The following is a 15610-nucleotide window of genomic DNA, read 5'->3' as shown; positions in this document are numbered from 1 at the left end:
CTCAGTCTCTGTTTCAAGCTGTGTGTCTGATAATCTCTGTGTTTAACTCTATTACATTTGAAAGAATCAGCTGTAACTGAAATCATTTTCAGTTTGTTTTATTCTATTGATTCAGAGGCCAAAAAGAGGACAAGCTGTGTTATTGAGAGCCAATCTTCAATGTACGGAAGTGGAAGAGAGATATGGAGGTCTGGTTAGCTGAAATATTAATACTTGAGCATTATTGCCACCCAGCATAAGGTGGAGCACCTTGGATTATTTATGCAGTGTCTATTATTTTTTAGGTCACTTGTCCCATCTTGAATGCTATTGCATGAATGGCAGAGACTGTGGTGTGCGAGTTTGTCCTCAGAAGAGTTTAGCCTCTATAAAAGCGTGCTTTATGAATAACGAGGAGAAGTAAAGCACACTATGGCTAAAAAGGTGTCACACTGTGATAGAGATACTGTGGGTGAGAAAATCAAAGCATTGGTTTAGACAGAAATGTCACAATGTACGGCCAGTGGGAACTGAGAGATTAAAAAAATCTAATTATCGTCTAGCATTTGTATGTCTCCATCAATCACTCAAGTTGTAGTTTACATAATTTTCCAAATTTATAGATAGTTTGCTACAAAGAAGCTATAAATTCTAAAATCTTAATGCTTCACTCCTCAATCCTGACAGCACAGAAGATCTATTGAATCGGCACAATTGCTAGATCTGTAATGAATATGAAATAAGGTCAAGATCTTCCCCTCTGCTCCTCAGTTTTGGTGTTGAATAATGGACAGAAAAGAAGAAGAAGAATTTGATCTGGTTAGATATTTGTTATGAGTGTGAATTACTGAGTTATGGCCACAGTTACCTTTGACCACAGTTACCTTTGACCACCAAAATCTAATCAGTTCATCTTTGAGTCATTAAAAATGTCAGTGCCAAAATTTCCTCTGAAGTGTTCCAGAGATATCATATTCACAAGATTGGCACAGACATTTAGGATGGATGTGAGGTCATTGTGACTTTGATCTCTGACCTTTGATCACCCAAATCTATTCACTTCATCCCTGAGTCCAAGTCAGTGTTTGTGCCAAATGTGAAGCAGGTCCTTCAAGGCATTCTTGAGATATTGCGGAAATGGGACGGACGGATGAGAGGCACATGAGGTTACAGTGACCTTTGACCTTTTACCACAGATCTAATCAGTTCGTCCTTGAGGCCAAATGAACAATTGTGCCACATTTGAAGAAATTCCATCTAGACATTCCTGAGATATGATGTTCATGACAATGGGTTGAATAGGTCACAGTAACCTTGACATTTCACCCCCGCAAAACTAATCAGTTCATCCTTGGTACCAAGTGACTCTTTTTGCCAAATAAAAAAAAATTCCCTTATAGTGTTCTCGAGATATTTTGTTCACCACAACGATACAGACGGACAGACAACCAGAAAACATAATGCCTCCGGCTATGGCTATCGCCAGCATGGAGGCATAAAAATAATTTTACAATTGAAAAGACTATCAGTTATGCAGCAAAAGCTACCTGACATTTGACATCCATAGGTCACTCTTGGTGCCATACAGGGGTATGGCATCATGTGGTCATACCAGATCAAGAGAGGGTTTATCAGCAAATCCTCTGGGCATATTGGGATGAGGGTGGATGCATGTTTTTGCTTTCATTGTAAGAGGAAGAGGTGTTATTTCTTATCTGAAGGGTCTCATGGTCTTTTAAATCATTTAATAGTCACTGTGAAATTCAGTCTGTCCCGATGACCTTTGATATTCGTAGTCAAGATGCCCAAACCAAAACAAATCAAATGCACCAAAAATAAGCCACTAGATTCATATTTATTGAAAATATTAGTCAGCTAAATTTGACATATGATGGCTAAAGGAGTATCGCCTTAATTAAGGTGAGATTGAGTAATCAGGTTGTGTGAGGTTCACCCAGTCACAGAGCGCCTTGTTCTTCTCATCAAAGGAGGGAACATCTGAAGCCCGGATCAGTCACGTTGCACGACAGACTGAAACACACATTCTCCCTCCATGACTCTCACCAGCTAAATGTTAGACTTTTATATCGATGACTATGTGGGCAGCTGGTGAGCTGGCATCATGCAGACACTGCTCCGAGCGTCAGTATCCAGGAAATGAGAGCTTTGTGAATGTATATAATCAGTGTGGAGCGGCTGTGGCTTTTGACATGAGAGGTAAATGTTGCTGGGAAGTGCTTTGTTGTCTCTTAATAACATTACCTACAACCTGACCAGGATACATTCACCTGCCTCTCCTCAGCATCCTCTCTCCCCACCTCCTTCCCCCCGTGTGCCTATTTCTGTCGTCTTACTTAAGAGTCATTGACAGAAGTGTGGCAGCTCGACTGCCCCCCTCCACCTCTCCATCCCTCTCCCCTGCTTCCCTCTCCATCCATTCTCCTCCATCCTCTTCCTCCTCCTCCTCCTCCTCCTCCTCCCGTCTCACCCTGCCACTACTGTTGCTGTGGTCTCCCTGCCCCTGCAACACCCCCGCCGAGCTCACACGGTTAGTACAGTCTGCCTGTGCTCTCTCCTTATAAGGGCAAAATACATTGACAGAGGCAGAGAGAAGGGGGCCGTACCAGTGCAGGCAGGCAGGTAGGGGGGCAGAGGCTCAAACAGGAGGAGAGGAGAGAGAGGCAGGATGATGTCGAGGCAGAGGATCGGAGGATGAGGAAACAGTGAACGAGGAGAAGGGGTGATGAAGATGGTCAGGGAGAGAGATGGTGATGAGGGGGATTGTGTCATAAGAACGAGAGTTCATCTGAAGCTTTAGGGGCTTTTGAAAGCAACATTTTCTACATGACGAGGCCAAGGCAGTAGTTTATGTGGCTTATATTGTGGCAATTCATTTTCAGGTTCATGCAAACAATATTTCAGAATATTTATTTTTCTGCCTGCATTTCATTTATTTGGAGAAAAATCTACAAATTTGGAACCAATCCACTAAATCTAAATGCAAACTGCAAAATGCTAATACTCAGTCTGAATATTTGTAAATGATCATACTTCTACATTTTTAAATATTATTTTTAGGAAAACTATCATTTTCCTATGAAACAAGACCTAAATGTCTTCTCCAAACCTCATGATAATATTATATTTCTAACTTCATGACATATGTCTCCGAAGCTGATCACATAAGAGTTCTTTATGGGTCCTAGCTAATGCAGAGAACCAACCTAAGTGCTTATTTAATTAACCATTCATGAAGTGACACAATTATGAGACTGTATGCATCGCTCATGTTCATTAGGCCATAGCTAATTTTATTTAAACTTAACACATTCATGTTGTGAACAGGAGGCTCTGGATCCAGACCTTGAATTCCACAACAATGAAGCGACGTGTTGGAGTTGGAGATGGAAAGAGAATTGATTGGGTAGAAAAATGAGGCATAAACAATGAGTAACTCTACTAATAAACAACTAATGAAACCATAATTCATTCAGAAAATAGAAGTAATCTCATATTTTTCATTCTCAGCGTTCTTCTCTCTCGTCAAAACCCACAATTACCCGTAACGCCCATACTTACCCATACTTGAAATGGGGAAACAATTAAATTGAGTTTTTCCCCACTTGAGCTTAAATGTGTGTGTGTGTGTGTGTGTGTGTGTGTGTGTGCGTGCGTGCGTGCGTGCGTGTGTGTGTGTGTGTGTGTGTGTGCGCGCGCGTGTGCGTGCATGAGCTGTTAGTTCAGCTGGAGCAATTGTCAGCGTCACACTTCCCGTGTAGCAGGAGGCCTGTTCTGCCTGCGAGAACCAGGCAGGTGCTAATTGGGTCTGAAGCTTCTGAATGGAGCGGCCTGCTGTGAATGGAGGTGAAAGCGTAGAGCGAAGAGCCTCATGTGATCCGCGTGTGTTTCAGCACGTGTGCATCGGCGTGTCAGCGTTGCCACAGACGGCATAAACACACCTCCTCACTGTGTACTGGGATCTGCCTCGGTTAAGTTAAATGGACCCCTCATTTTGTTGCTTATGGAGGGATGACACTCCTTTGGGAACAATGCGGGAAGAGAGATGTAAATCCATTTAGTCACAGGTCCCTGAGTGGAGTAAAAGGCAGACGCAAAGGGGGGAGACGATGGGAATTAAACCAACATAACACCCGGCTGCTAAGTGTGTTACTGTCTCTGAAGCGAGACAGGCGGGAAGTCGTTTTAATGGTGGAGGGTGTGTGTTTGTTTCGGCATATTATCTGTACGAAACATCCTCGCCTCCTAATCTCTAGCAACCTGTAGGCAATAGTTCATTAACTCTGAGTAATTCCCCCACTGGGCCAGAAAAAATTAAACCCAACCTGCAGCCCATGCAACAGAGTCGATCTTAGAGGAAAAATAGATCAGATGGAAACATTGGATCTTGATTGAGAAGGAGGTGGGAGATAAGCCTGTGCTCACCATCTCTCCTCTCCTATATAACAGAGAACCATCTCCTCTATCGCTCCATCATATTCCTGAACCGACATCCCCCTTTGAAGGAATTAGGGAAGTAAAATGGTCGAGAGGGCGAGATGAGTCTTGATAACTGTTCCTGGTGTGTCAGTTATGTAAAGAGGCTGTGATATAACCCAAGAGGAGAGATGGAGTACATGGGATGAGTACATTGAAGGACGTGCGAGAACGAGGTCACAGACTAACACCGACTGGACCCTGGTCCCTTCATGTGAAACCTCATCTATTCATTTCATACTCTATGTCGGCTGTGTTTTTATTGAGCCTTGATGTATTAATGGAGATGCTCCCAACTGCATATTTCTGTCATGCAAAATTGTTTCCTTTTTGCCTCTTGCAGTAACAGTTCAGCCACTATCAGTGTTTTTTTTATTGAATATACTAATGTATATTAATATATATATTGTGTGTGTGTGTGTGTGTGTGTGTGTGTGTGTGTGTGTGTGTGTGTGTGTGTGTGTGTGTGTGTGTGTGTCAATGAAATACTGTGTTCCAATTGCAGGATAAATATGTAGGCTAAAAAATACCAGAGGCCATTGAAACAGGGGTAACACCTTCATGTTAGACTTGTTTGGACAGCTCTGAAATAGTGTGGCTAACATGTTAGCTTGTTGATGGCAAATTCTAGTAGTGTGGTTCTGCAGTGAAATCCTCCCTTTGTTTTATTCTTCAGTGGAAAAAATAAAATAAAACATAAAACACGTCAGTACTGAAACTTCAATTGCTCCAAATCCCTCAGTCTGAAGTTACGGGACATCAGCAGCCTTCAGCATGGTAGCTCGCTGCAACGTGCTAAAATCAACATGGGGGCATTTTGCCTGTTGAGAGAGAAAACAAAACCAATAACAGGAAACGATAGGAAAGATTAATGTACTTAGAAGGCATCATTATTATTTTGGAAAATGATAACTTTAAAAAAATTTTTTTTTTTATAGTTGACTATGTTTGGATGCATGCACAACACATGGCATAGCTAATGTCAAAGAATATACGGTACTTTAAGCCAGCTAATTATTATTTGTAGATTTGCCTAAAATGCTGATTTGTTACCATTTTATCGCTGTACTTTGTCCCCAGTGATTGTGACAACCAGAAAAAATGTCAGATTTGTGGGCCGTGGTTTCTATGGGCTTTGAATCCTTGGTTTATAGGGTCATGATTCACACACAATCTGCAATGAGGGAAGTTTAAACTTTAGGGGCCACAAGCTGAAAAGGTTGTTAAACCACTGCAGTGGTGTACTAGCACAGAAAAGGTGGCAATTATACTTAAACTCCACAAGCGACTTATGCAGGATGTCTTTGAGGCCGCTGACTCAAAATGGGACATGAAGCATACTTAGATTAGACGCTGACCTAACAATTGCTGGGCAAAGGGAAAGGGTTAACACAGTATTTGTGTACAGTATGTGTGCGCATCAGTGCCAACAGGGGGAAGCTGTGGGGGTAGGGTGTCCCAGAAATTGGCAATTGCCCCTCACCCTTCCCCCCACCGTTGGGCATCCACATGGACAGTGACAGACCAGCAAAGGAGGAGGAGGAAGGAGGGAAGAAACAGGGAGAGAAGATGGAGGGATGCCAGCATGTCTTCCCCCTGGCACCGGGATCATCCTCATGGTCCGCCGGCTGCAACCCTGTTTGTATGGATCTATTTAAACACTATCAGTTGCAAACAGATCCTGGTTTATTATCTCTAGGGGTGAGTGTGCATATTCCACATATAGTCTATAACAAGAACAACTTCACCTTCTGTCTCTCCTCGCGCACACACACACGCCCTGTAGGTCCTGCTATACGCGTCTAGACTGGAGTTCACCAGTAACCCTGATCCGTCCAGACCTCTCCATTCCCCGCAGGCTGAACTGATTAACAGTAATAGGGAACAACAATGCATGATAATGTGAATTATAATGAACCAATGGAGGCGGCCTTTTGGCCCCTGCGCTCCATATGAGGACAGTGGCACAGTAATGGTGTGCATGGGCCCTGCAGGGACAGGCCAGACAAAGACAAAGCCACGCCAGACTAGTGGAAAAGACATGTGAGGCCTGGAGGGGGTGGATATAGGTTCCCAAAGATGAGGAAATTAGGGTTTTTTTGAGCGGCAAATATGCTCACGCATGCCAGTGTGCACTTATTGAGACAATGAGGTCATCCTTCAGCTGCAGCTTATATATTGTTATGCATAAAAAATGAACAGCACTCAACTTAAAAACGCAGTATGTGGTTCATGAAAAGTGGATTGTTTTTCGAGATTATGTGGTTTTCAGTCAGAGTGTTGGGTTTTTGCAACAGCAGTTATTTTACTTCTCCTTCAGCTACTTTCAGTAGCCAGCTGCTGTTAAGCCATTCCTGTCTTGCAGTAGTGGGATGCGGGGGTTGAACTTTGGGGAGTATTTCATACAGTACACTGGTTTATCTGAGAGAGAACACACACACACACACACACACACACACACACACACACACACACACACACACACACACACACACACACACACACACACACACTCTGATATCGGAGGTCTTATCCCAAGTGACTCCACAAAACTTGTCTCGCTCAGGAGAGGTGAAGAGGTCGGGCTGGAGAGGATTTCGCTGTCTGTCTCTGGTCCAAACACATAAAGTGAAACAGAGGCAGAATTTGTCTCCTTTCACTTCATCTATCATTCAACAAATTGGACTCTGTCTCCCGTGCAGTGTGTGGCCTCTGATTATGAGGAGCTGTGAGACATGGAGCTGACAATTAACGGATATTAATGAGACTCATAGATATGGTATTTGTCTCCACACTCTCTCCAACTCCTCTTATTTTCCTTCTGTTTTATTCATCTCAGTATTTCTATCAGTCTCTCATTGACAGATAACTACAGCCAGGGATGCAGGCAGACTCTGGGGAAAAGTCAAGGCCTGTGTTGATTATCTTACAAAGATGTGAATAACCCTCACACTCTCCTTCCCTCACCTGGCCTCCAGCTTCCTGTGGCTCCACCCACAATCTATTTGGGAGCCCAGCTCACCTGGATCACTCTCCATGAACAAAGGAACCTGGCTGGCCTCATGGTGGACACACGCCTAAAGTTTGGACTTAGTAAATGATGTGAGTCTGCCTTGTTTTTATGGTTAAACAGTGATTAGCGTTGAATTACTTTCTGCATGTTGACTATTGTTTAGAGGTGTATTTGGCAAAGTTGATACTTAGATGATCTTTCTTGGTTAATATATTTAAGGAAACATGTAAATAGTTTGTAGATTACTGTAATATGATGATGATAATAATAATAATAATAATAATAATAATAATAATAATAATAATAATAATAATAATAATAATAATAATGATAATGTTCCTTTTCCATTGTTAAAAAAAACCCATTATAAACCCTTCTAGACAAATTCTTAATAAAACAACGGACTGGAAATCATGTGGCCTCACTCATCTGTCCTAGCAAAGAGAGAACAGTAAAAAAAAAAAAAAAAAAAAAAAAAAAAAAAAAAAAAAAAAAAAAAAAAAAAAAAAAAAAAAAAAAAAAAAAAAAAAAAAAAAAAAAAAAAAAAAAAAAAAAAAAAAAAAAAAAAAAAAAAAAAAAAAAAAAAAAAAAAAAAAAAAAAAAAAAAAAAAAAAAAAAAAAAAAAAAAAAAAAAAAAAAAAAAAAAAAAAAAAACTTTCAAATTTGACTACTGGTAATAGTGTGTAAATATTGTGAAAAGACAACACAGTGAACTTTCTCTTGTGAGTAAAACAAAATATCCATGTAAGTGTTCATAATTTGTGATGAACTGAATTTTAGGTTAAATCTTGAACATAGATGAAAAGAGGTTTGCATCCCAAAACTTATATTCTTGTGAGGTAGATAGAGTCCTATGACAGGAAAAAGAACTCCGTTGGAGTCTGTGAGTCTGTCTGTCTGTCTGTGTGTGTGTGTGTGTGTGTGTGTGTGTGTGTGTGTGTGTGTGTGTGTGTGTGTGTGTGTGTGTGTGTGTGTGTGTGTGTGTGTGTGTGTGTGTGTGTGTGTGTGTGTGTGTGTGTGTGTGTGTGTGTGTGTGTGTGAGTGTGTGTGTGCAGTCTTCATCAGACACGTCACACCCTGTCTAAAACTTAGGTGAGTTTCTCCCATCTGGCAGGCACTAAAGAAGACTGAGTGCCAAAACAAGCAGACACAAGAATTGTTTCTTCCCTCAGGACTTCACACTCAAGAACAGCCAGTTATGTGTCTCCCTTCAACATGCAGCCGTTAGTATTGATACAGCTGTGTATTTACAGGGCATTTATTTATTGTGCCCCTGTGCTGTGCATAATATCTCCTGAGGTGTCAACGTGTTACCATTTACTCTAACAATGCTTTCCCTGAGTTTGCAGAAGACTTATGGACTAAGATTAAGTTTGCCCCTATTTGTTTGGGAATTTGGGGGTCATCTCCCAAGCATGTTTTACAAATTTAAAATTTAAAATATATAATTTGTGACAATTACTATCGTAACTGTGTGCATATTTTTCAAATAATTTGAAAAGTTGGAGCAGATAATTAATAAACACCCAAAAAGAAAAAGAAAAAAACTTTCAGCTAAGTTTACAGCTGTTTACAGTCCACTATTAAAAGTGCTTATTTTGCTACTGAAAGGTTCAAAATGTCTGACAGTGTTATGGAAAGGATTCCTACAATGTTAGACCTTTCTGTTTGACCAGAAAACAGCTGTAGTATCGCTCTGATCGAAGCCACCAGATTCCATTAATAAAAACAGTAATTTTAACTGCAGAACAGGAGTTGAGTCTGGTGGCTTTGAACAGAAGCGACATTACAGCCGTTTCTGGTGCAACAGAAGTATTTGTAGGGATTTTTTTCCATGATGTTGTCAGTCACTGATAATAACAATTTGAGCCTTTCAATGTACAAAAAAACAAAAAACAAACATTACGCATTATCGTATTTACTAAGCTGTTACCTATTCAGGTATCTGTTACTGTCTGACAAAAAGTAGTTGCAGTCGTTGCAAAAACATTTCACAAAAGCAGAATTTTCAATATATCAGATTAAAATACTTTTTTATCATATTTTGGACGACGCGCTATAGTATGACGTTTTTATTATATTTTGGACGACGCGCTATAGTATGACGTTTTTATTATATTTTGACATTTTTATCATATTTTGGACGACGCGCTATAGTATGACGTTTTTATCATATTTTGGACGACGCGCTATAGTATGACGTTTTTATCATATTTTGGACGACGCGCTATAGTATGACGTTTTTATTATATTTTGGACGACGCGCTATAGTATGACGTTTTTATCATATTTTGGACGACGCGTTATAATATGACGTTTTTATCATATTTTGACGACGTATGACGTTTTTATTATATTTTGGACGCTATAGTATGATCGTTTTTATCATATTTTGGACGACGCGTTATAATATGACGTTTTTATCATATTTTGGACGACGCGCTATAGTATGACGTTTTTATCATATTTTGGACGACGCGTTATAATATGACGTTTTTATTATATTTTGGACGACGCGTTATAATATGACGTTTTTATCATATTTTGGACGACGCGTTATAATATGACGTTTTTATCATATTTTGGACGACGCGCTATCAGTATGACGTTTTTATCATATTTTGGACGACGCGTTATAATATGACGTTTTTATTATATTTTGGACGACGCGTTATAATATGACGTTTTTATCATATTTTGGACGACAGCTATAGTATGACGTTTTTATCATATTTTGGACGACGCGTTATAATATGACGTTTTTATCATATTTTGGACGACGCGCTATAGTATGACGTTTTTATCATATTTTGGACGACGCGTTATAATACGACGTTTTTATCATATTTTGGACCACGTGCTATAATATGACCTTTTTATCATATGCTTTCCTCAATCCCTCTCTATCCAAACGAACAAAACTGTCAAACATCTCTGGCTCCACCTGATGGACATTTGAGGGAGATGCCCCCTCTGGCTTCAGGCGCTGGTCTGGTCAGGATTTTGCTTTACCTCCTTGTAAAATATGCTACTGAAGATATCAGCATCAACAGCATAGACCGATTGATTGAAAATGACAGGACAATAAAATACTTTATACTTGACTGAAAAGAAAATGTTTTACAAAAAATAAATGCAGCACTTCTTACAGAACCTAACGTTGAAGTAGTTTTGCTTATTTTGTCCTGTGAACGTCTACGTTTTGAAAAGCATATTTGCCGTCTGCATCAGGCCAACCCCAACAAGAGATAACACAACACCGACTTCCTCTCTCTCACTGTTCTCTGCAATTAGACGTGTGCATATCAGTACCTGCATCAACAGTTGGCCATAAACCTTGAATAACATCGTGCATCTCTAGATCCAACACTAAACTTCTCAGTATCTGACAGTTGCAGAGACACTGTGAGGTGTTATTTAGTCTTCCTGCTGTGGGCAGAAGGTTTCTCATGTTTTGTGGTTGTGTTCAACCAATTAACTCTCCACAATCACATCAGTGGCCTCACATCTTGCACTGTGACAGATTATTACTGTTTTTTAGTTGTGGTCATAAAGTTAGTCCTTTTTTTTAAATGGTATCCCTAGATATTTTCTAGGCAGCAAACTACTGTTTCCATCCATCCGACCATCTAAACCTCACTCCAAAAGACCTGAAGTAAACAATCTGTGTACAAAACCATGTTTATTATGACATTTAAAAATGAGGCCTTGTACAATGTGTGTCTTCTGTTTAGCACTTCGTTTCACAGAAAGAAAAGAAACAACTTAATCTCGAAGAAACCGAATAAAACTGTGATCGACACACAATGCAAATGGTACAATGTAACACAATCATGAATATTTATAATATGAAAAATATTGTCCTTTCACTGAAAAACACTTCAAAATGTGTAGTCTCTGTTTTGTGTCACAAGACATCACGAAAAAAAAACTGCCCAAAAAAAATAAAATAAAATAGGAAACTGGAAAAATCAGTATCTGTATTTTGTGGAATAATCCTTCGGAGACACCACCAGACCTCGGCCTTTTCTCGCTCCTCGATACACCGTTTCAACAATGTCTATCATCTCCTGCTTGTCCTCCATCGTCCAGTTGATCTTATTGTTGTTACCGGTGCCCAAATCTATCATGATGTGTTTGTTCCTGAAAAACACAAAAACACACATTTAACTAACTATTTAAACAACATTCAGACTGCCACAGTGCAGTGTGGACTTTGGGACTCACTCACTAATATGTGCGTAGAAAAGTTCTTACTTTGCACACAAAGGGAGTGCGCACGCCAAATCACAGAGGGATTCATGACACGTGCACACCGGACAATTTTGTTCGCGCCACCGTACGGCCCCCATTACTCCATATAAAGACACCAGTTTGTCATGAAGAAAGCGGTGAAGTGAAGACGAGCTGAAGTTTAATAATAATAATCATAATCATAATAATACATTTTATTGCTGTAGCGCTTTTCAGGACACCCAAAGACACTTTACAGGTTAAAATCATCAATAAAAGTATAAATCACATTCAAATCTGCTGATAACAGTAAAAACAATGAGTTGACAGAGATGGTGCCAAATTTTTTTTTTTAAATTACAAAAGCCCACAGGTAATTTATTCCATAATTAATATGGTAGACCAATTTGCAATTATCTGCAAATATGTGAATATTTCAATTAAGACAATAATTGATGAGGATTAAAGAGTGTGTTAGCCTGTTTTCAAAATGGTCGTCTATTGAATCCCTTTTTTAATGAATGCCGTTTTAATGTGCTTAAAGGTGTGCGTTTATACTCGGTAAGACAGCCGGGCGGTCGTCGTTTGTTCGTACGCAGGATCTGACGTAGTCCTGAATTTGTTCGCAGAGTACGAACAAATTCAGGACGGACGCAAGCAAGAGATTTGTGAATGAGGATTACCTGAAAAAGAACATGACCGTGCAGGGGTCGTACAGCTCGTACATCTTGTTGAAGTCCGGCACTTCTGTGATGTCCACCAGGTAGATGACCGCAAAGTTCTTTACCTGCCAAGACATCGATGGGCGGAGTCTTAACACGGGCGGAGTCTTAACACGGGCGGAGTCTTAACACGACAACACAGATTCAACATGACAGCAGAAAACACACGGCAAGAAGAGGTCGGAAGTAACAAAACAATTCGGACTGCGGCTTCGTTATAAATTACAGCAGCTGCTTTGTCAGCTCACACTGTTGTACATGTAAGAGACTTGTTACATAACGAACACCATAACCTGCTTTTAAAAGTTACCCGTTCGATTTGAAGTGGCGCCTCTTCATCATCTACAACTCTTGTAGATGATGCAGAAGTTTTACGCCAACTCGCCGAGCTTAAATAACGTTACAGCGATGCAGATTTGATCTTTTCTTAACAGCTTTGGGCAGCACGTCCCGAAAACCATCTACAAATTGCTCCAACCTTTACGAACTGTAATTGGGAGTCCTGGTTGAAAAAAAAAAACAATCTTGAAATAAACCTCCCAGAGCAGTGAACACCGATGAATCTTGACTTCCCTTCAGCAAACATTAGATTATCTGCATTCAAGGAAATCGACAACATCCAAGAGAAGAGCTCTCGTGATTTTTCTGTCACGCGTTAAATCCATATGACTTTTGGCCGAAAGGTCGAAACAAACCGGACTTGAAATGCTCCTCTCAGCGCTGACTCCCTATTTTACAGGTAAACATTCAAGGTCTCTGTTTACTGTAACAGCTCATTATCTGTGAGTGCAGAATAAACCGCCACTTTCACAATAAAATGGTAACCGATGGTTCAACAGCGTGCGACGGGGCGTGTGATGAGCAGTGTTTCCACTGTTGATCACATTTCCACATCATTGTTCAAATAATCAATACAAGTGAGTGATTACGCGGTGAGCGATGAGACAGACTCATCAACCATCTACATTAGTTCCTGTGTGAAAATCTTATCTCTACAGATTATGTGTACTTCCACCTGTGATAATTCACTCATTGAAAAAGCTATTTTGCTCTAAATATTTCAGCCATTTTGTTTTGTTGTTTTTTTAACCTAAATTAGCATCAATAATCTGTCAGATATACACGATATATATATACATATGAACTCGCGGCAAAATTGTGGTGGGTATCAGTCACACTAAATGCACGAGGGTGGATCGGTAAGTTCAGAGACCGCTCCCGTTGACGTGCAGCAAACCAGGAAGGAGTGTTACAGATTTTGTCGCACGTTTTTGCGAGCGCTGGTCTGCAAGTTCTCCGGGGAAATGAGCCGAGCGCGCACGTTCGATTCGGCGTCAAACTCCGGAAATCAGAAATGCCTCAGGAAGCCCACGGCGATGAAGCGGTGAGCCCGAAGAGGTGTTTTGAGTGACATTTGTGTCTCGGAGGAGTCGGACGTCTCCGTTCGGCACCGGCGAAGAGGACGTCAGGTGACAGAACCGAGTTGTGCTGCGATGGTTTGAGGCGTTTAAGGGAAAACATTCGGTGCAAACGACCTGAACTGGCGTGACGTCACTTCGGCTCTCCAACATGACAACGAACCCGCTTCAAGCGCTTCGGAAACGCTCAGGTCTCCGGCCCACAGTAACTCGACCTTTCCTACTCGCCGTCTTTGTCTCCCCGCTGCTCGTCTTGGACCGATGTTGACAAACGCGTGTGTAACCGGGGGCGACGATGTTGATCGAGCGTCAGCATTTTTAACACCAACTCATTAAGGTGACACCGTCCGTCCGCTCGGTGATCGTCATGGTGATGTGCATCGTTTGCACGGAAACGGAGAAGTCTCTGAACTTACTGATCCACCATCGTATATGATTATTTGTTTTTGGGACCGGTACCTTCGTGGCAAACGGACGACGTGCCCTTCTTTCAGGCACCGGAGGTGCACAAATTAACATGTTGTGTCATCAAAAATGAACTAACATGGGTTTATAGTGTTATATATATATTTATTTATATTTATATATATATAAATGGTAAGAGATTTTACGTTTTAATCTGAAATAAATAAAATGATCCGAGTTGTCCAGGTCTGTTGAAATGCTGAATGCATGAACTTAAACCTCCTCAGTTAAAACATGTCTGCTCCAAATCTAAATTAGACTGACAGGAGACAACAGGAATTTATGGAGTCTCATCACTACAGAGCACAGCAACCAGAGGAGACAACACAGGAGACAACAGAGGAGAGACAACAGAGGAGACAACAGGAGACACAACAGAGGAGAGACAACAGGACAGGAGACAACAGGAGTTTATGGAGTCTCATCACTACAGAGCACAGCAACCAGAGGAGACAACACAGGAGACAACAGAGGAGAGACAACAGGACAGGAGACAACAGAGGAGACAACAGGAGACAACAGGAGTTTATGGAGTCTCATCACTACAGAGCACAGCAACCAGAGGAGACAACACAGGAGACAACACAGGAGACAACAGAGGAGAGACAACAGGACAGGAGACAACAGAAGAGACAACAGGAGACAACAGAGGAGACACAACAGAGGAGACAACAGGAGACACAACAGAGGAGACTTCAGGAGACACAACACAGGAGACAACAGGAGACACAACACAGGAGACAACCCGTCCTAACCCTTAAACGTGTTCAGCTGGTGACAGAGCAACAGACCGGAGACACTGTCGGTAACGAACCAACCTTTTCCGCGATGCTGTAAAGAACTTCGTCCATTTTCATACATGTCGGATCCCAGTCGTGTCCGAACCGGATCACCAGGACTCGGTCCTCCTCCGACAGGATGGCTTGGTCAACCTGCCAGCCATTGTGGAGATGTGGTAGCATGTACGACATCTTGATCCAAAGTTGTCGATCCCTGAGCTGAAATCAACACATGAGATATTCAGAAAGACAGAACCGATAAAACCCAATGAACCAACAGCAGGATGTCTTCAGTGAGCACGCTGTTAGCCTAGCTACCGAGCTAGAGCTGAAGTTAGCGAAGGAAAAGTCTGGAAGTGGGAAAAAAGAAACTGTCGAAAGAAGCACTTACCTTAAAATAAAAAAGCGTATGCGTATATAAATGCTCTTTATAAAAATACGTAGGTTGTAACTCCAAGATAAAGCAAACTTGTGCTGCTGTTGTGTACCTTGTCGTTCCTGCTACGT

General features: G+C 41.1%; 1 protein-coding gene across 1 annotated transcript; it reads right to left on the bottom strand.

Moving 5' to 3' along the window:
• Positions 1 to 11151: 11151 nt before the first annotated feature.
• txnl4a (thioredoxin-like 4A) lies at positions 11152 to 15610 on the bottom strand. Its single transcript, XM_069721494.1, has 4 exons — positions 15495 to 15610; positions 15143 to 15322; positions 12403 to 12506; positions 11152 to 11629 (listed from the first exon to the last, which is right to left on the bottom strand). Exons 2-4 carry the CDS (start codon positions 15293 to 15295, stop codon positions 11458 to 11460), a joined length of 429 nt encoding a protein of 142 aa, XP_069577595.1. The 5' UTR covers positions 15296 to 15322; positions 15495 to 15610; the 3' UTR covers positions 11152 to 11457.

This window comes from Brachyistius frenatus, unplaced genomic scaffold (genome assembly GCF_029030835.1).
Source record: "Brachyistius frenatus isolate BFR_SWC_R1_liver_20210118 unplaced genomic scaffold, ASM2903083v1 Contig_266, whole genome shotgun sequence".
Classification (NCBI taxonomy): domain Eukaryota; kingdom Metazoa; phylum Chordata; class Actinopteri; family Embiotocidae; genus Brachyistius; species Brachyistius frenatus.
The sequence above is the reverse complement of the archived record's forward strand: the minus strand, read 5'-3'. Positions and strand labels throughout refer to the sequence as shown.